The 25,508-nt window shown below is 38.7% G+C and overlaps 3 protein-coding genes and 1 long non-coding RNA gene across 4 annotated transcripts; 2 read left to right on the forward strand and 2 right to left on the reverse strand.

Annotated features, from left to right (window-relative positions):
• The first annotated feature begins 1,737 nt into the window (after nucleotides 1-1,737).
• On the forward strand, nucleotides 1,738-19,424 carry LOC134813561 (uncharacterized). The gene is made up of 13 exons (XM_063821388.1): nucleotides 1,738-1,870; nucleotides 2,271-2,415; nucleotides 6,609-6,747; nucleotides 7,972-8,088; nucleotides 8,533-8,697; nucleotides 8,864-9,353; nucleotides 9,545-9,617; nucleotides 10,363-10,450; nucleotides 11,423-11,461; nucleotides 11,693-11,793; nucleotides 12,331-12,499; nucleotides 12,855-12,927; nucleotides 18,412-19,424. Exons 4-11 carry the CDS (start codon nucleotides 7,990-7,992, stop codon nucleotides 12,443-12,445), a joined length of 1,170 nt encoding a protein of 389 aa, XP_063677458.1. The 5' UTR covers nucleotides 1,738-1,870; nucleotides 2,271-2,415; nucleotides 6,609-6,747; nucleotides 7,972-7,989; the 3' UTR covers nucleotides 12,446-12,499; nucleotides 12,855-12,927; nucleotides 18,412-19,424.
• On the forward strand, nucleotides 1,748-6,751 carry LOC134812515 (actin-binding protein WASF1-like). The gene is made up of 3 exons (XM_063819985.1): nucleotides 1,748-1,870; nucleotides 2,271-2,415; nucleotides 6,609-6,751. Exons 1-3 carry the CDS (start codon nucleotides 1,748-1,750, stop codon nucleotides 6,749-6,751), a joined length of 411 nt encoding a protein of 136 aa, XP_063676055.1.
• Nucleotides 19,425-19,540: 116 nt separating the features above from the next.
• Nucleotides 19,541-20,303, reverse strand: LOC134813562 (uncharacterized). The gene is made up of 3 exons (XR_010160036.1): nucleotides 20,250-20,303; nucleotides 19,987-20,086; nucleotides 19,541-19,721 (listed from the first exon to the last, which is right to left on the reverse strand). It is a non-coding gene; the product is annotated as an uncharacterized LOC134813562 (long non-coding RNA).
• Nucleotides 20,304-20,618: 315 nt separating this feature from the next.
• Nucleotides 20,619-22,640, reverse strand: LOC134812516 (astacin-like). Its single transcript, XM_063819986.1, has 6 exons — nucleotides 22,424-22,640; nucleotides 21,902-22,259; nucleotides 21,573-21,690; nucleotides 21,220-21,329; nucleotides 20,887-21,034; nucleotides 20,619-20,676 (listed from the first exon to the last, which is right to left on the reverse strand). The coding sequence occupies exons 1-6, from the start codon at nucleotides 22,439-22,441 to the stop codon at nucleotides 20,619-20,621; spliced, it is 810 nt and encodes a 269-aa protein (XP_063676056.1). The 5' UTR covers nucleotides 22,442-22,640.
• Between the last annotated feature and the right edge of the window lie 2,868 nt (nucleotides 22,641-25,508).

Genomic DNA, 25,508 nt, shown 5'->3' on the forward strand with positions numbered 1-25,508 from the left:
AAAAGTTAAAAGTCCCTTAGTTGAGAATACTGGCCACACCCAGAAGCTGAAACTTGGCACAGTTGTTCCTTGGGCTGTCACCCACAATTCTATTGCACAGAATTTTGATATTTGCCTCTGTTCTCGAGATATGAGGTTAACTTTACCCCAAATTCGACATTTTTCGAAAAATGGGGTAAAGTTAACCTCATATCTCGAGAACAGAGGCAAATATCAAAATTCTGTGCAATAGAATTGTGGGTGACAGCCCAAGGAACAACTGTGCCAAGTTTCAGCTTCTGGGTGTGGCCAGTATTCTCAACTAAGGGATGTTTAACTTTTTACAGTTTAAGTTAAAGTTTTACATGTAATTACATGTAAACCTCAATATTTTGGCGACAGCCTGTGTTTCTTACAGGAGCAAAGATGATACTTAACAATAAAAATTCTGGAAGTGCTTGGGTATTTTTTCAATCGTCTACATGTTATATAGCCTGTAAGACGACAAATTAAATTGCACTCAACTATGTTACAACATCTTGACCTGCTTGTTAAAAGGGTTAATTTGACAGTGATAAATCCCATCTTCACTTTATTGAGGTTCAGTGCTGGCACGTATCAGTGATGTCGTCATCATAGTGCCAAAAATAATATAGTGCTTTTTTGACTGATACATTTAAAATCGGCATAAATCAATCCGTATTCCGTCACTCTATTCTCGCTTTTTTTTAATTGTACTCAATCTTGTTGTATTGGCTATCAATTTATCTAGATGAGTAGATGGTTTCAACCCAATGAGTCATAAAAATAGATTCTTATGACTCATCGGGATAAATTGGTAACATAGCTAGATAAATTGGTATCATAGTTGTCCATTATCTATAGAAAATCTCTGCTCGGTATCATCTAGATGAAGCCCCAGTTAATATAGATACTCTAAAAGATCAAAAACAATACACAAGCCTGCATGTTACAACTTACATAAAATTGGCATCGTTAATAAGTTCATGATTTTATTGAAAGTAATTATAAAATATTATTCAAACACAAATCCAAATAGTAGAACAACGGGATTGTCAACAAAACAATATCTGAACCACACTAGAAAAATGTTGCGTGTTCTGCGAAAGTAAAAAAATGGTCCGCAAATTGATTGCATTACAGATCATCAGAAACTCATATCCTAGATAAATGTTCCACTTCGTAGAGCTGAGAAATAGGTTACAACTACATTAAAACTAATTAAAACTGATACCACAATGGAAGTTACTGTGAAGCGAAAAAGTCGCTAAACGTTTTATTAACTTATTAAAACTGTGGTTGCCAATTCGAGATTTAAATAAACGAGTTTATCATTTCCTTGTTGCACAGAATGTGGTACGTGGTGCCACCTAAAAGTCCAGTAAACAGGGTGGGTCGTAACATCTGGCCACTCTGTACAGTCTAATCCAGTAATCCCGGAGTTATGTGACAAGTTTTCTCCCTTAACTAACAAAAAACAACAAAACGTGGTGCCATCTGCTAAACTCAGGAGTCAGGTCAATTGAAGTGCATGTTTAAATTGTTTTATTGTTATTTATTATTTAACCTCGAAATACCATGCACTCCTTGATATATCCATTATTGACTTTCCCATTAAACACAGTAACACAGGTGCTATGATTTATTCCTAGCCAAGCTCTGAGAAATCTGAGTAATCTGAGTAATCTGAAAACTAACAGAATCCACACAGTAGTAGGTAACTAACAATAACCACACAGTAGTAGGTATGCCGATAGCGCAGCGGACAGTAGAGCCCACACTGGTATGTCAGAGCAGAGGTATAACAACCAACATGCCTCCCTCCCTTCCCTCCACTTCTCTTATCGCGCTCACTTCTATCATCAGACAGGTTTGTTTTACTACGTCAGGACATATATTGAGATGAGGATTCTGATAGGTAGGTGAGGCTTATTTTTTTACACGGATTCTGGAATTTGATTGTTCAATATAGTTGAAACTGATTGGTTAATCTCTGAAACCTATTCACCAAAATCCACATCTATAGTGTGTTCATAAAGTAACGGATGAGCTGACAAAACACCAACACGAGCTAATAAAACACAACTTCGGCACAAATATCAAATGTTATTAAACCATAACCAGGACATGCATATCTTCTATGAAACACAACGTAAGGCAATTAGTGACATATTCTAACTAAACCACTCTCTAACTGATAAGTTTCACCGCACAGATAACAAATTTAAAGCTCTCTTTACTATATTATCGATATAAAGCAACTCTTGCAGCTGAGTACCCTGTCTAAATATGCAGACGAGATGTTTGGAGATGTGTTTAACGAGGCAAGCAAGTACGTGTACAGAAGTAATAAGTTAGAGGAAAGGGTGGCAGCACTGGCTCAGGCTCTTCAGGAGAGGAAAGAGGACGAGACTGGTGAGTTTAAAGAGTTCTGTGGTCGGTGCTTTCACTGATTATAATGGAGAACAATGTGTGTAAAACTTCAAACGTGACATACAATCTTCACTATATATTAAGCGACACGATATATTATCCCGTAAAATTTGACTGACATCACGGCTTCTACTTTAACACGATTTTCCGCAAAAACCTAAAAGATGTAAAACGGAAACTTTTTTTGACTGGGTCAAATGTCATTAATGGCCTCAAATCAGCATGAAAAATAAAATATTGCCCGAAATAACATTTTTAGTGCCCAAATATTGGGACCCCCAAGTGGTGTCTCAAAACCAGAATAAATAGGTATACATTTATTTAGTATGCTTAAATGTCGCGACACCACTTAAGGGTTAGACGGGTTCCTGCTTGTACTTTTAATTCATTCATTGATTCAAATTTTATTAGTGATATATATCGAATCCTTCGTCATAAATTAACATATATGTTAATGTATGACGAAGGATTTGATATCTTTACCCGGACCACCAGCATTGATTGGCCCAAACCGACAAACAGTATGTCAACTCCATTATTGGGGTCAACACGCGTGAACACGAATCACGCAACAGGTGCACACTGCACGTGACTTCACTGCTCCAATCAGATACTCTAATATTGAGATAAGCCAATAAAAACACTGCCAAAACCATGATTACAGTTTATAAAGAGGGCTCCACTGGTTTCAGTACCGGACAATATTCAATTTGAAATTCGTATTTGGAAAACAAACTCGATTGTTCTTCGTAATAATATCGGTGTTAGAATTCAAACTTTCAGTGACCATATACAGTCTCGTGAACATTTTGAAATTACGATTAACCAAGAAATATCAGAAGGACCAGCTGCGCCTGTTTCTTCTGCGTTACTTCTGTAATCTGTGCCTTTTTTATTTTGTTAAGAAGTGAAACGACTAAAAATAGCAGCAAATCATGAAACCTATCATCTATTTTGTGCCTTCAATGCTTTGTTTTCAGATCTAAGACCCACCGACCGCGACCTGCTGACCGATATATCTGTCAACTTCAACAATAGTCGGTGAAGTTGAGCCTTGTTTGAAAATTAATACAGTTTGCAATATATAACAGATAAAACAAAGAAAAATCACACGGCTCACATAGTCCGCACTACATTTTAAAATTAAAATAAAATGACGTAAATAAACTGACTGAAGGTAATTAACTAAATGTACGATAACATACGATTAGGTTGACTACAGAAGAGTTGGTAAATCTGTCAGTGCACACTTAATAAGCCACACGTAAGGCACGGTTAAGTTAAGGCACGAAGAGTGAAGAGTTATACTTATACCAACTTCTAATTAGTTGGCCACCCCTGAATGAGTTGTAAACTACAGAACATAGATAATCAGAGATAGCTAGGAAATTAGGGCCGTTATTGATGATATTATATTACCACTAGTTTAACCCGTGCCTACGGCCGGGAGTTCACTATCGCAGTTGAAATGTAAAAGTTATAAACCGCCTATTACATTCTAAAAACATGCATTACATTTTCGTAGTTAAATCGGTGCGAAAGCAAGAAAGTCACTCAGTCCAACACAGACCCGCAATTTAATTCTGCGTGCCCCTCACTTATCTAATCGTAATACTTGCTAGGGAATCTGAGGTCTACTGCCCAAATTACCTATATTCTGCAACTCTCGTGTTCTATGGGGAAGAGAATAGAGAGAGCGCGAGCGTGGAGAGAGTACATACACCGAACCAACACCCCACACCCACACCTATAGTAATATCACATTTGGGTTTACAAAATAATCATTAAACCACTTACCACGGCCCAATTTAAAAACCTTTACATTTGGCTTGGTCCCAGAGTTTTTACCGAAAACACCAGTCCCATAACTTAACGGTTTCTTGAGTTAAGCGCTCGGAAAGTACACGCGAACGAACACACACACACACACACACACACACACACACACACACACATCTTGAGATTATAAGATTGGCTACTACTGTTAGGAACCGAGGAGGGGAAAGATTTATAATGACTAATCACATTATTGGAAAAAGTACGCGCAATATCTGTCCGATAACCTCGATATACTATTAGTTATAGTATTCATTAAAATTGATTATAATAAAAACTCAAAGTTCAAGAGCAAGCGTTTCACGGCGGGTATAGGTTGTAAGAAGGAATTATGCTGATTCTATAAAATAAAGTAACTATCAGCTATCAGTATCGTATCAGATTCACGATGAAAAATGTGCTGTCGGAATTCCATCGTTATTTGCACCCGCTATTCTTCTAAGGTGTTAATTGATAAATTAGAAAACAAATTTAAAGAAAGAAGTATGGTCATTAAATTTTGTATCCCCCTTTTATTATTAAGGCTGGGAAATCAAGGCCAATATAAATTAAAATTGTTGAACCGTGAAAAAATCAGGCCAGATGTAGCTACAGGGAACATCATCGCAACTCCCAGTTATAATATCCACTTTTTACTCATTGAGCCATGTGGAAGTATGGAACGCTGAACGGAAACAGGGTTTACCTGTGCAGTGTACACCAACGAAACGGTATTCTGTTACGGATTTTAAAGAAGCATGGCTGGGGCCCGTGTTGAGTACCGAGTACTTATAGATAAAAGAGTTTCCGTGCTATCTTATCAGTATTCTACATTCCTTCTGTACAAACATTGGCTGCGGAATAATAACCACTGCCAAATGCCAAATCTTAAACGAAAGTTCGCCGTGGATCGTGCATCACAGGGGGGGGGGGCCAATGGCATAAAATGGAGGAAAATGGAGACTTACTCATAGGTTTTTCCATTTTCTCCATAGAAATAGTCTCATTTTATGCACCATTTTATGCCATTTTAGGCCATGAAAAACCTTAAAAATTAGCATTTTCGAGAAAACATTATTTAAAAAATGATATTTTCGGCCAATAATGAAAGGTATCATGAAACATGGGAACAGTGGTTTTCAGATAAAACTTTGAAAATGTTGACTTAGAGAATGTTCGTCCGAGTCATTTACGGATACGTACCTCTTCGTATCGAGTGCTCACGATCACGAGCTCGTGTTGCAAAGGGGAGGCCTGCTTCCGAGATCGCATTACCTCCGAGTCCAACATTGTGTCTGAGGGGAAGGTGTTGGACTTCGAAAAAAAATCAAAACAAAAAAACAAACCGAAAAAAAATTTTCGGGAAAATAATGATTTGAGTAGCATGAAACGTGGAGAAAAGCGGATTTCAGAAAAATTGAAAATTTTTACCGAAAAATATTTTCGGCTTAAATGAACAAGGTAGCATGAAACGTGGAGAAAAGAGTTTTTTCAGAAAAAAAACTTTGAAAAATTTTGACTTAAGAATTACCCCTCGGTACACAATTTTGGTCTCGCGGCTTCCCCTGGTAATGCGATCTCGGAAGGACAGGCTCCCTTTGCAACACGAGCTCCGGAATCGGGGAGCTCTCGACGAGACGGTACGTTTCGAGGAAGGACTGGCCGAAAATTTTCGAAGTCAAAATTTTTCAAAAAGTTTTTCTAAAAACCATTTTCTCCACGTTTCATGCTACCTCTTCATATAAGCGCAAAATAGTTTTTTGGTTTTAGGTTTATCGAAGTCTGCACCTACCCCTCGATACTCAAATTTGGAACTCGAGGGGCTCCCCTGGTAATGCGATCTCGGATAGGCAGGCCTCCCCTTTGCAGGCGAGCGTTGTTTCGACTGTCGTGTATGTAGGGTATCACTTCTCAGTGCCTTTACTTCCCCTAGTACCACTCTCATGTGCTGTCGACATAACTTTACACTAGCTTGAGTAATTATGAGTTAGCTGAAGTGTGCCCTCTACTCACTAGTATAAGCAATCTAGTAGCTACTATGAGCTTTCTAAGCTTGTTACGCCCTAGTAAGCGTAAATACACCTTTTAGGATGTCCAAATTAGGTGTTAAATGGTGTAACGATGAAAATTTCGAAGACAAAATTCTTGGCTCAAATTGGAGAAATTGGAGAATTACTCATGGGTTTTACCATTTTCTCCATAGAAAAAGGTCTCTCATTTTATGCCATTTTTGCCATTTTATGGCATTGGCCCCCCCCCCCCGCATCACAGCACACTCTTTTAAAACTTTTTGAGAATTTTGATCTTAAATAACTTAAAGATTATTCCCAGTACTCTTGTTCTAAACGGTACCATTACAGTTGCGTTACCAGACGTGCCGGCTCCAGTGCAGGAGAAGCCTGAACAACACATTCTTAACGTGTATATTCCACGTGCCCTGAAGGAGAAATACCACGAGTGTGACAGACCACCCCCACTAGGAGTATTCGCTAGATTGAGGTGAGTGTGACATACCAGCCCTATTTAGGGGCACCTACTTAATTTAGATTTCACTGATAATTAATTTAGTTTTTATGGCTAACAAAGTTGTCCAGCTCAATCCTTCTCTAAACTCGAATGTGTTACATAATATCCTATTTGAATTCGTATTTTTCTCAAGATTATATTGTGTTCTAAAGATCTAAGTACATACTCAGAGTTAAATTTGTGCGGAATATAAACTCACTGCTTAACATCTACATTCTACATGCTTTGAATAACGCAACAATATGCTTAATGTCAATTATGATATGATATGATATATTCACAGCGGTGGCCATAACGTACGTCGTAGATATCTTAGATCATGTTGCATTTGGACACGAAGCGAAACGCAAAATGTTAGGCTTATATCATTTTCAATGGATATCAATGCCTAAAATACATCTGTACATGTATCATGTTTTTTAGTAAAGAAATGAATATTCCAAATGTCCAATATTTGAACTAATGCCTAATTATGGGAATTATGCAAAGTATCTTAGATACAAAAATACACGATATGGCATTGGCTGTTTAAAAAAATTGTATCCCAATAGGTTCAATAGAGGGCGAAGTGAAAAAATTAATAAATGAACACCGTAACCATTATCTAGTGCTTGACACAAAAACGCTATTTTGGTTCTGCTGAACAATTTGATAAGATCTCGTACCTATAGTACTCGAATTAATAACTAAACCAATAATAGCTACTGGTTCTGATTTGAGGTCATATTGCTATTGGTCCTAACATTCATTCTCGTCAATTTCTTATCTGTGGTAAAAAAGTAGTGGTTATCTGAAAGGTAGACATATCTACTCATCGAACAAAGTGGTATATTTTATTAAATAGTAAGTTCTTATGTATTAGCTTTTCACGCTCAAGTGACTTAATTTTTAATATATTTTCCAAGCGAGGAATTAAGTACTGAAACAATTGGCGTTATTTATCATTTTTTGTCGGTTATGCTATTTTTGCAGCTCGATGTATTCTATATTCTAATCCAATGTTTTTTTCATTTTCATGCCCAATCTATTTATACTTTGCGATGGTCAGTTCTCCTTTGTGGCTCAATCGAACTCTCTTTATAGTGCGATTTGGTCCAGTCGTTTGAGCGCTCACATCATTGAAATCTATACTTTCTTATTTCAATTCCCTGAATAAACTAAAAACTCTAACGGTTGGTAACAAATCATGATTGTCAGGTCAGATGGGCGAGATGGATGTCCCTGTACACGGACCCAACCCTCTTCTTCAGACAATGGCTCTACAACATGAACCGGGAGGCTAATGTTCTCCGGAACCCTAAAAAGAAGAGAGTGGTAAGTTTTAACTAACTAAGAAGTTGCAATATTGAAGAGGCTCGCAAGGTTGGTATATATTATATGTTATACAAGGTGCCCATCGTATCAACATATATTTGAGCTTTGTCGGTAATTTAATCTAAGACGCGACGAACTAGTTGAATGTTAATATTAAATGTTGTTGTTTGCACGATTTTTACTAAACTTATTCAACATTAGAAAATACAGAGACCTTGGTCCACCTTACAGAGGTTGGGTAAATGCAATGTTAATCTTGTGATTTGTGTGTTTTCATGTGTGGTGAAAACAATGCAATAGAGCATGTCACAACACGGCCAAAAGTGTCCAAGACGTTCAATCAATGACATTTTGATATTAATTCAGGTTGCGACTAAATTGTATATTGGTCCAACTCACTTGAAAAAATCCGTAAATGTTCTCCTTCAACTAAACTTCCTCCAGAGAAGAAGCAGGAGTTCTATTAAACCAGGACAGGCCCTGTACATAGCACCTCCCTCCGCCTCTCCCCCTCCCCCACTTTCCTACCCAGTCTACGAAAACAGGGATCTGGTAGACCAACCTGACGAGGATGAGGAGGAAAACCTTTACGAGATGCTGCCTGATCAGGTACTGGTGAACTTGTTGAATGTTGACCAGCTGTTAGATGAGTAAACATTCAGAAATATGCCAGATATTCTGTTGAAGGTTTTCTTGGTAGTCTATGCTCTAAATGTGATTATTTATGATGATAATAAACCAATGTGCACTTATTGTAATATTAACATCCCACCAGGAAAACTCGCCGCCTCCCCACCAGAGTTCCCCACAACAGGCTCCCTTCGAACAGAACACCTCGATACACTTCAACCAACAAGTCCACTGTAACCAGTCCTACCAGTTCAACCAGTCCGGTCACTTCGCCAGCTCCCCCCAACATCAACCCTCCAGCCCTTACCAACCAGCCCTCACCAGCCCTCCTCACCAGGTTCCTAACGCAGAACTAAACGTGTCCGCGCACGACCAGCACGCGCTAGCGCACGAACAGCACGGCTCGGTTACAACCTCAGAGGAAGTTCCTTCAGAGCATGGGAACTCCTTCCAGAGGAACAGAAGCTATGATTTGTCAATGCAGTTTGAGAGGCAAGGAGATGAGTTTCACAACAGTTTACTACAATTGGAGAATAATAGATTACAGTTTGATAACAGTAGTCCAAGTCGGCAGTATACTGATTCTCCTCAGTTAGATTCCAGGACTCAACCTCGACACTTTAATGACCAATACGGTAAGAGAGCCGTCAATGATTTATTTGGATTTTATGGTTATCTTAATTTTTATTTGTTTCCAAAGTTTCTAAGATTAGGTGTTTGAAACTAAAGTTATAATCGCTTTGAGGAGCTAAGAAAATTGAGAAAGACTCATTAGAAATTATAAATTTTAATAATATGAGTTTAAAATGATTGATATCACTCCCAGGCCATCTAGAAGATGCAGTGTTACCTGTACAGAACTCTCTTACATCACTTAGCCTTGATACACACGGTAACAGGTAAACATTAACACTGTAAATAGGAAATATATCAGATTATATAGATTATAGCTAGTTCTTTAAAACACTCGTAATACATTTGTAATGTAGAAACTAGCATGCAGTGAAGAAGGAAAGGTCAACCAATTTGTTAGCAGTTAATCACAAAGTTACAAGTTCGTTGACATACTAAAATGTAGTGTGCACGTGGAGATCAGCATAACATGATGTAAATAACACATAAATAACACGACGTGCGTACTGCGTTTAAGGAATTTTAAACAATGCGGCTAATTAATTATGTTCCGATTGTTCTTACATAATATTAGGTAACACGCACGTAAATATACAGATTTAATAAAATATACAAAAGATAAAATCGCAATGTTCACGCTTCAATAATGAATAATTATATCTTAATTTATTCGGTTATTTTTGTTACCTTTGAAGTTACTGAGCTGGTTTTTGTAAGTATGTGAAGATAAGTGTTACTCTCTTATCAGTTCCTTAATGAGTGAACATTTCATTCGATTATGATTTATTATTGATAAGTAATAACATGGAATTAACCAATTCGCTAAATGAGTGAGCATTTCATTCGATCATGATTTCTTTAAATTGATGAAATTATTAAAACGGAATTAACCTATTTGCTCACCCAATTAATGTATTATCGTTAACCAATCTAACTTACAGTTTAAATACGAAGTAGTTAGGAATCTAATCTATTAAATCCCAATAAACCGACAAAACCTAACTTTGACAGGCAGCAACAGTCAGAATGGCAAGGCTCAAATCAGATTTACGATAATCACCGACTTCAGCAGCCGGCAGGATTACAGCCCTCTGTACACGTGAGACTCATTAACTAATTAACTAATTAACTAATCACCCAATACATTGTTACACATTACTATACCCACCATTACCCACCATTACCCATTATTCGTTAATCGATAATAACTTCCCATGTCACTTTCGTCATGATAATGTACATGATCTAACATGTCAGGATCATTGAATGGTGATGATATGACGTTGGGTCGCTGATAATCACTCGGTATCCATAAAACACTCTCGGAATATGACCATTTACTAGTGAATATTGAATAAGTTGTTGTTATATATTACTAAAGTTGAGAAGCCGTCATGGTTTGTCTCTTCCCCGATGACATTGCCATGTCAACGCTCACTCACATAAGTGAACGCCTGTTGGGGTTACTAAGATAATCGTTACGAATTGCTAAGCGGAAGCGTGCTGCACACTTGTACTTGTATTGGTGAACCAACAAATTAGCTTTATATACCAGGCTGCATAATATCAGTGTGCCCAGTGTAAACCATTATATCCGACCATTGGTGCCCCAGCTGGTACCCATGAAGAGTTCAAGAGCGTGTAATGGTCCTTACTTATAAACCTCCCCCCAACGGTGGCCAGTAACTACTATAATATAATATACTATATACACAGTAACTACTATAATATACTATACTATATACACAGTAACTACTATAATATCCTATACTGCCCTTCACTGAACTCACTGTAAGATGAAATTACAGGATGTCGAGATTTCCTCTTACAACCTTCTGTCATCAACCCTTTAGTTGCAATGATTTCAGAGAAAACTGCGTATCAAAATTACTGGCGTCAAAATACGTTTCTCTTGACAAGTATTAGAGTGTGAATAAAATAGTTTCATAAATAGCTATTTCATATTTGACTGTTCTTTCTTCACTTATCACAAAACACACAATTTGTTTACGCAAATTAGCACGTGAAAAACTTGAGCTGGTTTTAAATTTTTAATCTACTAATTTTTCAGAGTGGAGGAATCCAAAGATTTCCATCTGATCCTACGACAGTGAGTATTTATTAATTTAATTAGTAAAGTAATTTGAAACATATTTCATTGTTTAAAATGGATTATAACTGTTCTTTCAGTTAAAGTAAAATGTCGTAGGACGTATTAAGTATAGAGTTAATTTGTCCATATGTCTCGCTATTCTAAATAATTAACAACAACTTGAAACCATTGGTATTGTACAATTTCTATATATATATAGAATTTGGTAATGTTTCCTTGTGTTCACAGCGCCATTCTCCCTGGACGACTTACCACCGCCACCTGAGGATTTACTCGATACATTGGACCATTCTGTCAGCCCATTTCCTACTTCTACTACACCTTATAAAGTTAGTGGAAAAGACGAATTATTAATTAATTATTTGGTAATTAATTAGTAATAATTAATTATGTGTGTTTTCCGGATACAACTCATATTTCTTTATAAACCTACTGTCTGCATTCTCCATATTATTAGAGCATCATATTCTCACGCCCCAGAGTCCGGACCCCGATAAGAACTCTGACATTTTATATGTCGTTGCGTTTAAAGTACTTTAAAACTGTCAACACAACTTTCAACAAATGTTTAAACACTTTCATCACTACCATATCAGAACAAATGATTTGAGAACTCGAATAGTGTACAGATTTACCGGAAAGGAAGTGATGATTTACCTAACTTTACTGATTACTATCAACCAAAACCTCGAATCACTGGGATAACTTCCCCTCTCTGACAAAACCTTCGCTATTTGTGTTTTGCTTTCTCACAACAACGTGATAAACACTCACGATTGTTAAAATACAAATAATCTTCCCATCCGGGAATTACACAATATGTGTTGTTAAGTTTAAACAATTTCCAACCTTGCCGCACTTCCCAGCAAATACCAGCTGCCCCGTCACCTCCACAAGACTACTACGACCACTCCATCACGAGTTGTTACGTCAACCCCCGATATCAGAGCACAGTATCCAGCACGCTTCACCTCTCAGTAATCTTTCTCCTGTCATAAACCAGCTTGAGAGGAGTCTAAACAAGCAGCCAGCCAGGTATTTCGGTTATTTTATCATTTTGTGTTTTGCCGGAAAACTGCCATTATCAATTGATCAACCGTGTAGCTTATCAGCAAACAGCAATCTACCTTTTAACACTATTTTATTGTGTACTATTTTGGTCCCAAGATTTGGCGACAGTAATCAATAATTCTCCATAGTCCAAACCTGTCCTCGTCTACTATGCTATAATTATTGTATGACATCATAAACTTCAAGCCTCTAAATTTACGTATTGTCACGTTCAATTATTGCTGTCAGCATACTAATCCAACAACTTTGGCTCATCTAGAATCAAGGCCGTATAAGTGCAAACATTTCTCCCTGGAAAACAGTAACACTTCCTTTACAGGACGCCGTCACCGGCCCCGCAATTAGATTTGTTGGCTGCCATACGATCGGGGATAAATCTACGACCTATGAAGGTATGTGATTATGCCATATGTTTTGTTCCTGTGCTATTTGCGACGATCGACATGTTTATAGTCGTTGTAATTATTACTCGTGAGAAACTACTTATCCTGATTCCACTTCTGACTGAGTTGGACTTTCCGTTCCGTTGGTTCCGCGGAACGATTTTGGAACGCGGTCGATTCTCTCAAAAGTGAAACGTACGATTTTCTTCAAACTTTCCAGATAGTAGGATGGGTATAAGGGGAACGTGCTGTGCAAGTTTGAATGAATTTATTTTTGCCAAATTCGAGATATCACTTCAAACACAAGAAAATATCTCAAATTCTGATTTGAGTTGGATTTCTGTTCCGTATTGTTCCGCGGAAACAATATTTGAACGAAAGTCGTGTATCTATGAGATCTATGATAAATTTTCTGCTATCTTTTCAAGATAGTTGTATGGCTATGAGACGGATATTCTGTGCGATTTTGGGCGAATTTCTATGTGCCATACCTGTGATATGCTTCAAACACAAGAAATATCTCAAAATGGCGGTTTATTGCGGAACGCAGGCACTTATTTCGAGATCCTTCACTGCTTAATGTCGTTAATACTTTCCCGATAGTTGTCTGGGCTCGTGAGACGGATATTCTGTGCGAGTTGGCGAATGTCTATGTAGCCAACTGAGATAGGACTTCAAACACAAGAAATATCTCATTGGCGGTTTCTAGCGGAACGCAGGATCATTAGTTCGTGATCCTACATGATAATTTTTATGTAAATTTTTCTAGATTTAGTTGTATGGCTGTGAGACGGATATTCTAGTGCGAATTTTGGGGCAATGTTGCTATGTGCCAAAACTTGGAGTTATGACTTCAAACACAGAAAATAATCGCACATTGGCGCGTCTCTAGCGGAACGCAGGCACATATTCGAGATTCTGACTGATAAATTTTCTTTAAATTTCCTGATGTTGTATGGCTATGAGACAGATATCTGAGCAAGTTTGGGCGAATTTCTATGTGCAAACTTGATGATATGCCTTCAAACTCATGAAAACATCTCAAATTGGCGGTTTCGGAACGCTATTTGCGAAAGTCGATTATTTTTGAGAGCTACTGATAAATTTTCTTTATATTTTTCCAGATAGTGGTATGGCTGTGAGATCAGATATTCCGTGCGATTTTGGCGATTTCTATGTGCCAAACTGAGAATATGGACTTCAAACACAAGAAATATCCAAAATGGCGACGTTTTCTAGCGGAACGCGGCACATATTTCGTGAGATCCTACTGATAAAATTCTTTAAACTTTCCAGAGATAGTCTGTTATGGCTGTGAGAGGATATTCTGTGCGAATTTGGGCGTATTTCTATGTGCCAAACTTGAGATATGACTTCAAACTCATGAAAACATCTCAAATTGCGGTTTCGAACGAATTTGACGAAAGTTCGATTATTTGGAGATCCTTATGATAAAATTTTCTTTAAATTTTCGATCGTTGTATGCTATGAGACAGTTTTCTGTGGATTTTGGCGAATTGCCTATGTGCCAAACCTGTGATATCTTTCAAACACAAGAAACTATCTCAAAATGGCGGATTCTAGCGGAACGCAGGCAAATATTACTTCGAGCTCTACTGATACATTTGCTTTAAACTTCTCCGATAGTTGTATGGCGGTGAGACGATATTCTGCGCGATTTTTATTTTGGGCGAATTTCTTGAGCAAACTTGAGATATGACTTCAAACTCATGAAAACATCTCAAATTCGCGGTTTCGGAACGATAATTTGACGAAAGTCGATTATTTTGAGAGCACTGATACATTTTCTTTAACTTTCCAGATAGTTGTATGGCTGTGAGAGGGAGATCTGTGCGATTTTGGGCCGATTTCTATGTGCCAACCTGAGATCTGATTCAAAACAAGACTATCTCAAAATGGGCGGTTTCTAGCGGAACGCAGGCACATATTTCGAGATCCTACTGATAAATTTTTCTTAATCCTGTCAGCTAGTTGTATGGCTGTTGAGCGGATATTCTGTGCGATTTGGGCGAATTTTCTATGTGCCAACTGAGATATGACTCAACCACAAGAAAATATCTCAAATGGCGGGTTTTCTAGCGGAACGCAGGCACATATTTCGAGATCTACTGAAGAATTTCTTTAACACTTTCCAGATAGTTGTATGGCTGTGGACGGAATATTTGTGCGATTATGGGCAAATTTTATGTGGCTCAAACTTGAAGGATATGACTTCAAATCATGAAAACATCTCAAATTAGCGCGTTTTAGTGGAACGCCAGACTCATATTTCGAGATCCTATAACTGATACATTTTCTTTAAACTTTCCAGATATTTGTATGGCTATAACAGTCCCCCATTCTCTTCTTCGTCTCCTCCTCAGTTCCTTCCTCGATCCTCCTTTCGCTTCAGTCATCCTCTCCTTTTCCTCCTCAGTCTACTCATCTCTCCTTCAGGTCTCTTCCTCCTCATTCTCCTCTTCAGTACTCACCTCTTCATCTGATTATCTGTCTCTAGGCCCACAATTATCTGGAAAGGGGGATCATGTTTTGTGTCCGTTTCTGTCCGTTCGGTACCCTTTATTTTTCAAAGAGGACAAAAAGTATACGGGCGAACAAAAACAGGGATAAATAAAACGAAAAAAGCGGAAAAAAGTTGTTATGGTAAAGGGAAACATGGACATAACCATTTATATGCTTCCTCCTCCTCCTCCTCCTCCTATCCTCTCCTCCTCCTACTCTCACATTCCTCCTCTCTCCTCCTCTCATATCTCCCTCTCTCCTCATGTCCCTCCTCCTCCTCTTCCTTTCCTTCTCAGTCTCCGAGCCGTCCTCTCCTCCTCAGTCATCTTCCTCCCTCCTTCCTCCTGCGGTCTCTCCTCCCTCGGCAGTTCCTTCTCCTCCTCCTCTTCAGTCTCCTCCTCCTCCTTCTCATCCTCCTCCTTCTCAGTCCTCCTCAGTCCTCCCTTCCCACTCCTGTGTACTCATCCTCCCCTCCTCCTCTGAGTTATCCTCCTGAGTCTCGGGAGTCCTCCTCCATCTGAGGTCCTTCTGATTCCTCCTCCTTCTGATTTCACACCCTCCCTGAGTCATCTTCCTCCTCCTCTCTCCACTTCTGTCCTCTTCATGTCTCTCCGCCTTCTGAGTCTACCTTCTCCTTTCACTTCCTCTCTCCTCAGTCTTCCTTCAGTCCTCCTCCCTACTCTCCTCCTCAGTCATCGTCTCCTCTCCTCAGTACTCCTTCTCCACGTCAGTCATCCTCCTCCTCCTCCTCCACTCCTCCTCCTCCTCCTCCTCCTCCGTCCTCCTTCCTCCTCCTCATCCTCCTCTCCTCCTCCTCCTCCTCCTCCTCTCTCCCTCTCCTCTCCTCCTCCACTCATTCTCAGACCTCATCCTCTTCTCTCCTCCTCCTCAGTACTCCTCCTCCTCGTCATCTTCTTCTCTTCCTCATCAGTCCTCCTCTCCGTCTTTCTTCATCCTCTCAGTCCTCCTCAGTCTTCCTTCTCTCCTCCTCCTCTTCCTCCCTCCTCCTCAGTCCTCCTCCTCATGTCGTACTTCTCCTACCTCATCATTCCTTCTCGTCAGTCCTCTCCCTCCTCCTCCTCAGTCTTCCTCATTTCCTTGTCTCTCCTGTCTTCAGTCCTCCTCTTCCTCCTCCTTTCCCCTCCTCAGTCTCCTCTTCCGTCCTCCTCTTCACCTCCCCCCTCCTTCTCATCAATCTTCCTCAGTTCATCTTCAGTCATACTCCTTCTCCTCTCCTTCAGTCCTCCTCAGTCCTCCTCCTCAGTCTTCCTCATCCTCATCTCCTTTCCTCTCAGTCTCCTACTCTGAGTCCCTGAGTCATCTCCTCCTTCTCATCTTCCTCCTCCTCAGTCCTCCTCAGTTTTCCCTTCTCCTCCTCCTCCTCTTTTCTCCTCCTCATCTCAGTCCTCCCTCTCATCGCAGTCTTCTCCTCTCATCAGTCCTCCTCGTCCGTCCTCCTCCTCCTTTCCCTCAGTTCCTCATTCTCTTCACTTGTCCTCCTCCTCTTCTTAAGTCCTCTCTTTCCTCCTCCTTTCCTCCTCAGTTCCTCCTCTTCCAGTCTCCTCCTTCTCCTCCCCCTCCTCTCATCAACCTCCTCAGTCATCTTCAGCTCATACTCTTTACTCCTCTCCTCCCTTTCAAAAGGGTCCTTTTCCACAGTCTCCTCCTCAGTCTTCCTCATCCTCATCCTCCTCTTCCTCCTCAGTCCTTCCTACTCCTGAGTCCCCTGAGTCCTCCTCCTCTTCCTCCTCATCTCCTACTCCTCCTGAGTCCTCCCGACGAGTCCATACCTCCACATCCTCACTTCCTCGTCCTCTTCAGTTCCTCCTCTCCTCCTACCTTCTGAGTCCACCTCCTCTACACCTCCGACCTCCTCAGTTTTCCCAGTCCTCCTCCCCCTCCTCAGTCCTCCTCCTCCTCCTATAGCTCTAAAGCTTTAGCATGTAACTATCTGGAACGTTTTAAAAAATTCTATCATTTAGATCTCCAAAATATATGCTTTGTTCGCTAAAAAACCGCCAATTCGGAGATATTTTCTTGTGTTTGAAGTCATATTCACGTCGTGCTCATAGCAAATTCGCCCAATATCGCCTGAATATCAGTTCTCACAGCCATACAACTATCTGGAAAGATTAAAGAAAATTTATCAGTAGGATCTCGAAATATTTGCCTTGCGTTCGCTAGAACCCGCCCATTTTGAGATATTTTCTTGTGTTTGAAGTCATATTCTAGGTTTGGCACATAGAAATTCGTCCACACTCGCACAGAATATCCGTCTCACTGCCATGACATTATCTGGAAAGTTTAAAGAAAATTTTTCGTAGGATCTCGAATATGTGCTCCGTTCGCTGAAAACCGCCTTTTTTGAGATAGTTTCTTGTGTTGAAGTCAAATCTCAGGTTTTGGCACATAGAAATTCGCCCAAACTCTCACACATTATCCGTCATATAGCCATGTAACTATCTGGAAAGTTTAAAGAAAAATCCATTTGGCAGATCTTGGGAAAATCAAAAATATGATTCTAAAGTTATTCGTAAACACTCTATTTTCGAACTTTTCATTTGGAACAGATTTGTTCGAAAGTCCTTCTGTCTGATTTTATGCCAGACTACTTTGCGTAGCGCGCGAAGCTTGAATTTGGTCATTATTTTACGCGCACGTACGAATATTTTTGACAGACGTGGAATTGACCGTAGAAATTTGTTAAAATTTCAAAACATAGATCTTTTAAAAATCAGACGTAAACCTGTTTAAAGGTACCGGATACGAAGCCAAACTTAGCGTGTAAACACAGTCTTGAAAATGAGTGCAGTCAGTCAATGTATTTCTAAAGTCGACACAGTATGAGCCTAAAAATCAAAATTCAAAAGAGTGCTAGTCTGATAGTGCTATAGCAATCATTTTACATCACTGACGAGTGTGCGTTCCTTTAGAACACATATTAATAATTAACTATTTAAAATTCATCAGAAAGAGAAAGAGCCTAGTCCTCCCGCAGCTACACTGTTCCACGACGTTGCCTCAATCTTACAACGCAGAAAGTTCCTTATGGGTGACATGGGCGATGGGACCAGTGATAGTGAAAGTGAAAGTGATGGTGAATGGGATGATGAAGACAACAGCTGGAATTAAGAGTCACAGAGAGTCATCCGTTGGTTTTGCTGTTAGGAATTAAGTGTTCTTTGATGAAATCGTTGAGAGAAACTTGGAGATGAGGTAAACTTGGAGATTATAGTCCTCGAACTGAAATTGTTATAATAAAGATCTATAAAGATCTATGATAATATTATATAAGATCTATGAAAATATATAAGTTCGAATATATGTAAAATTTTTAAATATGTATTTGTTTGTTTGTTTACTCTTCTTTTCACTTATTTACAAATTATTTGCCTTGCACAGATGTGTTCAAACAGTTCATGGCTTATTAAGTAACTTCTGTATGTTTTAATTACGACATTTATCTTATTTTAAGTTGCCTTACATTTGAAGTTCTGATCACTCATCGCCTGGAATTTTAATCTTTAACCGAATGATTCCACAATTTTCAAATTTGATTTTATATACTGGTTGATCATTATATAAAATACAATTATTGATAATTGCTGCTTATGAATTTAAGAAAGTTTATTATCAGATTGTATACGAATTTTAACAGATTCATTTATGAGGGAATTTCATTGGGTTTTATCATCAATTTAGTTCATCAATTTCTGAGGAACATTTAATAAGTTTTTTCTGTATTTTAGTAGCTATTTGCACTTTGAATATAAAGTTATATTGGTAACGTGATATCATCTAAATTTTAATGCTACGAAAAGAAATTATAATTTACATGATACTTTAGATTAAATGTTATTTGTCGAGTTTGATTGTATTCTGTGGTTTGAACTTCTGTTTTATAAAAGTAAAACAATATTACATTGAAGTGTTTTTAATCTCAAAATAGAATTAGCTAATTAATTACAGTAAACTAAGTCGACAAAGATCAACATTTAATTCTAGTGGTAAAAGGTTACAATTTAACATAAAAATAGCCTGTCCAAACAGTTTTTCGTAATTCACAAAAACATAAATCACAATTTTCCAATGTACCTAAAAAATCAGGAAACTAACTTTTTCGACTGTCAATAAATCAGTAAAGAAGTTTAAATTGGCACAATTCACGGGGTCGTATCATCTTATCATCTTCCAAGTCCTCATTGTAAACTATAGCTAAACAGTTCCATTTGTGAGTTCTGTCTGTGCATTTCTTCTTGCTCCAAATCTCATTAACCTCTCTGAACACATCGTTGTTAGGTCAATCTAATAATGTTTCATGGAACTTGAGTAGTTTAAACGAATCTCACAAACCTCATTATAAACTCTTTACTGCAGATTGAGAAAAATCATCAATGATGTTTTTGTTCCCGATCAACATATTCTGCACAATTTCTTGACATAATAGCTCACTATTGGCACCAGAAAATAGCCCAATCGTGCACTCAAGTTTGTCACAGGTACATACAAACTACAAAGTACTGTATCTCGTATCTTAAAACTTACTCCTCCTTGATGCAGCGCCAGGTAATCAGACCGAAGAGGTAGGTGCACTCTCCCCAATATCTGCGAGTGTAAGTGTGTGTTGTGTTCACTATCTTGCAGTCTGAGATGGTTGTGATTCAAGGCTACTGTCGAGCTAGGGTTTCATACAATAAGCACAGAATTCTTGACCAAAAAATCGAAGAAAGCAAAATATTCTCTTTATTACCAGTTTAAGACTAAGCTTCTAAAATCGATCAAAGTTTCCCCCTCTAAAGTACTCTTACCGCAGTTGTAAATAAGGTTGACTTTCTCGACGTCACGCGCGGACAGCACGGTCCCTCTGGTCCGATCCGTCCTGGTATGAGGCTGTCCAAGGACGGATTGTGGTGAGATCTGTAGGGAGGCCTTACTGATGTGACTCATTCCGTAGTTGCATTCGCTGAGAACTGACCCGGTTAAGCTTACGAAGTGACTCTTTCCGTAGTGCATTACGCATGAGAAATGACCGGGTTAAGCTTACTGAAGTGACTTTTCCGTAGTGCATTACGCTGAGAATGACCTGGTTAAGCTTACTGAAGTGACTCTTTCCGTAGTGCATTACGCTGAGAATGACCTGGTCTTAAGCTTACTGAAGTGGCTCTTTCCGTAGTGCATTACGCTGAGAATGACCTGTTAATGCTTTCGAAGTGACTCTTTCCGTAGTGCATTACGCTGAGAATGACCTGGTTAAGCGAGCTATTTGTTTTACTTTTAATGGTGGTATAAAATGTATATGTGACATCAATGCGAATGTTTATTGGCAGTGCTGTTTATAACGTTACTAAATCAAACTTTCTTGATAAAGTTAAATTTAATCACAGATTCGGTCATAGAATGTGATCAAGATATTCCCCTATACCGTATGATCACAATTGAACTCACCTGACGTAATCGTAGTTGTCATTCCTAACATATGAAGGGCTGTGCGTCATCTTCTTGAAGTTGATACCAAAAGCTCCAGGAAGAAGGTTACCTTGGATGATCTGCACATACTGGTCTCTGTCCTGTCTGGTGTGTTCGTGGAACAAGCCTGTGTTAATTTTGTTACGCATTTATAAAAATCTTTCACGAAACAAAGTAACAAATTCGTCAATATAGATTAATTGTGATGTAAAATTGTTCTTTTTTCACATCAGGGTCAAGTTTAACGTAAAATCATTGATCATTACGCTCTGTCTGTTGATGTAATGCTTACTAAAATCTAAGCTACCCTACCTAGGACATGACCAAGCTCGTGCATGAGAGCTCCGTGGTCGTACTGGCACCCAGGACTGATTGTCACGAACTGCTGACCTCCCACCATACCCACGTGAGATGAACACGAGCTGAAGTGGAGGTGCGTCGTGCGTGAGCGGTAACGCGTGAAGCCGTGACTCGTTTAACTTTAAGTATAAGGGTAAGTTTTCTTTATCTTTGAATACATATTTTTAGTTCTGCAATCTGCATCAGATTGAGGACAAAAGTAAAACTAAATGTTCAAACAGTATGGAATAATATATTAACTATTCGTTGAGGTGTTCATATTATTTATAAACGGTGTAAACTAAAGCCTTGTCTCATTTACTCACTTGCCAGGTCTCAAACTGACGAAGTTAGTTTCCGTAGTCTTAGGAACAAACAACGCACAAGTTCCCTTGTTCCATTCCTTCATCGCCACTTTGATAAACACCACTGCCTGCGGGTCCGCTGAGAAGTAATATCATTACTGAAGGTTGGTGTGATGAGTGTTAGTATAATTAGTATACATAATTAGAATAAATTTGACTTTTAGAGATTAGTAGTCTCACTCTCTACTAATATTTGAGATTAGTTGTACTCTTAGTCGCTCATCAGCGGCCATTCTCAGTAGAGTACGCGATCAACCAGAAATTAAGTTTTCCCCGCTGAAAAAACTCACTCATAGCAGAGACTTCGTAGGGAATGGTGTAAGTCAAGGAACCCTCGTTATCAGAGGTCTTGTAGCTCCAGACGCTGTTAGTGTTCGGAGGATTGTTGCCAGTCTGATTTGTGCTATTGTCCTGATTCAGGACACCATTTCCAGAATTCTGGGTATTACTATTATTCCCCACAGTTGAGACGTTATTTCCCGGATTATTTCCTGAAGAGTTTACGCTTCGTTTCTGTATTCTATCCCAGAACGGATGGAGATTGTCGTCCCATAAAATGTCCCCCTCGAATATTTCCCCGTCTTGAATGTCGTGTGTGAGTCCTGTATAGTTCAGTGCCACTAAAGACATCACGATCAGTAGGATTGTCTGAAAATTGTCGTCTCATCGGTTTCCATTACATAATAAATGTTAATCAAGATTTTAGTCTTTAAACCAAGGCTATAATTTTATCAGCTAAAAGATAGTAAGATTTACATTTCTGGTAACCTGACATCATGACTACCAGAGTTAATCAGCTGTCCAAAACATACCAAATATTTGTGATCCATTGTCGAAGCTCCTTGGTGACCTTCAAAGCCAAAGTGCGGCTATGAGATCAGGGATGAAAATAGCGAACGTATAATGAGTCCTGCTCTCAGAACATCACAACATAAGCAAGACCTTGATTGTTGACTATCAAATTTTTGGATCAATCAAAACTTTTAAACGTACAGCGATCGAAAGAGTGATTAGTTTTTGTTTAACTGCCCCTGTTCCTAACCGAGTTATAATTTCACGGCTCTTGTAAATCTAAGTGAAGTAAGCAGCTGTTACTCTAACCTGGAGACCTTAGTATAGCTCTCCCACTCAAAGGGCCTCAAATATGTCACGTGACCTATTTTTCGGGTCATATGAGACGTGTGCTGTGTCGATATGGAGCAATGTACAATATGGTGCAAATTGTGATTGTTATAACGACACGAATCTAATTGTCAAATTATACCGCGTCCTTAACAAGTGTTTAAGTTCCTGAGAAACTTTGATACTTTTGGAATTCTGCATCTGTTGACGTCACGTCCCTTGTGTCACGTCACTTGGCTGTACGTGACCCGTTAAAAATCTGTGGGTGGATAATACCTGTATCCTGAAATATCAAATTTATGAGAACTGAACGAAAAAAGAAATAGTTTTCAGAACAAACCTGTAATCACTCTGGCAAGCTTTAAATCCATTTAAAAAGTTCCGCAGCAGATCTGAGATCATATCACAGAGCTCAGACTGAATTTCATCCGCTCTGAAGGTTGATAAATTAATAAGGCAATTTGGTTTAAATTACGGCTTCATTGTTCTGTTATAAGGTTTTATGCATTAAAAAATGGTCCACTATCAGTGCACGATGCTTTGAGGCACAATGCTCTGTCTCAGCTCTGAGGCGCGATGTGGTGGCCCCAGTGACGTATTGCACAGAATGTTTAAAAAGATAGTGACTATTGGGCCGTAGCAACATAAACTACCAACAAATAAAAAGTATACGATATTCGCATAAAGTATTTGCTATGTATCTGGTTAGTGGCCTCCGCACACAACAGGGTCAATATATTGATAAAAAGCAGCTCAGTAAAAGAATACAGCTGGTAAAATTCATATACGATCGTTCATCGTGTAATCTAAAGACCTTTGAAATTCAAATCTCAGGAATTCGCACCAGTTTATACATTTCAAAATTTTAACATTAAGATTATCATCAATATAGCACTGACTCATAGAAATCTGAATTGAAAAACACTTCTTTGTTAAGCCAATATAACTACATAAAAAGAATTGTACTGTACAACTGACATACTAGTATTTTTACAACTTTACTAGTATTTTTATTCTCAGCCAGTTCAGTAGTGGTCCCAATAGCACAATAGATAATACAAAGAACTGTTAGTATTTTAGATACATCCCTCTGTACCCTCACTAGGCCGGTTCACAAAACCACTTTTCGTTCAAATAATTAGCAATTAGAGATCACCTCTAATTAGTTGCTCTATAGGGTCAGGAACAACCAAAAAAAAGTTTTGTCTCTACGGTTTCGTATAATACTGACTTGGGCCACGCCCATATTTTATAGTGCTTCTTATACAGGTAAAATAGTGAAAATCACGTTTTTCACATGATAGTGCCATTTCTGTGCACTGAGACTTTCTACTCTAATATAAATGTGATAATGGAATTTCGTTGAAACATGTTTTCAAGACTCTGTGACCACGCCCCTATTTCTTATACACATAAAAACACGAAAATCGCAGATTTTTAAGGATGATGATTAATCACTCTACACTCGACTGTCACGTGACTTTTTCAACTCGTTCTCTAGCTGGTTCTGAACGACTTTTCGAAACCCTAACCGTCTAATCTCATCCCAACCCTAACGCTAACCCAATCCTTAACAAAAACATATGCTGAAACCCTAACCCTGACGAGAAATTAGACTAACTTCCTTATACGGTCATATCACGTGATCGAGACAGTTTTTCGCCAATATCTCGTCAGGGGAGCATTTTAACCCTATGTCATGGGGGGTGATTCGGAATCAGCGTCCGAAAATACATCGATTGAAGTTGGTTACAACCGTCGGGGGGCCTTTTAGAACAATCTCGAAGATCGACTGTAGAGTGATTTAGCACGCTCGGATTTTTAACTGATTGGATTGATTTAGAGCTTTGAGACTTTCTACTCGAATATAAATGTAACCTAAGCATTTCGTTTGAACATGGTTTAAAATTTCTTTGACCACGCCCTATGAGGCCACTCCCATATTTTTTTTACAAATTTGTACAATCAGTGTATTGTTAAAAGTTATGAAAATTAAATCATACATAATTGTAATACTATCTTAAAAACATCTATTTAAAACGAAATATTGCCTTAAAACCGTTCGATCCCTGCCCTCTAAGTCTAACCAATGTTGTATCATAATTGTTAGATATGATTGACTTAATCTACTATATTTTAGAGCAAAGAATGCTAATTGGGCACTATGGGCAGCTATGGTTAACACAGTCACAAAAATGTGACATTTTTTACATTATAGTGCCTAACAACAATACATTTTATTTCTGAACAGTGCATATGGGAGTATGGGTCACGTGGCTAATGTTCAGAGCTTTTGAACATGCTAGATTAATAGATGCTAAAATTAAGCCACTGTCGTCGTAAACTCTATTAAAAAAATTTACCAATACCTTAAGAACGACAAATTTAGTCTACCATAAATTTAGTCAAACTTTTGACTCAGGGGTGTAGGAATGATTTTCTTCATGGGGGGCCAAATTCTAAATTTTATTTGGCGCTTCGCGCCAAAGCCTGCATTTCAAAAACTTTCGGGGCAAGGACAAAAGGAAATTGCGGCATGTGCGGAATCGCGATTTTTCACGTTCGCGATTTTTTCAGATCATGGCCTCGCGAAAAATCGCGATGTTTCAGTTCTCCACGACAAATTGCACATTTTCCTTTAAATCTGAAGACCAAATTCGCCTATTTTCCTTCAAATCTGCGGGCCAAATATCACGTTTTCTATAAGGGGGGGGGGGGGGGGGGGGGGCAATGGCATAAATGGAGAAAATGGAGAATTACTCATAGGTTTTTCCA

This window comes from Bolinopsis microptera, chromosome 3 (assembly GCF_026151205.1).
Source record: "Bolinopsis microptera isolate Bmic1 chromosome 3, MBARI_Bmic_1.0, whole genome shotgun sequence".
Classification (NCBI taxonomy): Eukaryota; Metazoa; Ctenophora; class Tentaculata; order Lobata; family Bolinopsidae; genus Bolinopsis; species Bolinopsis microptera.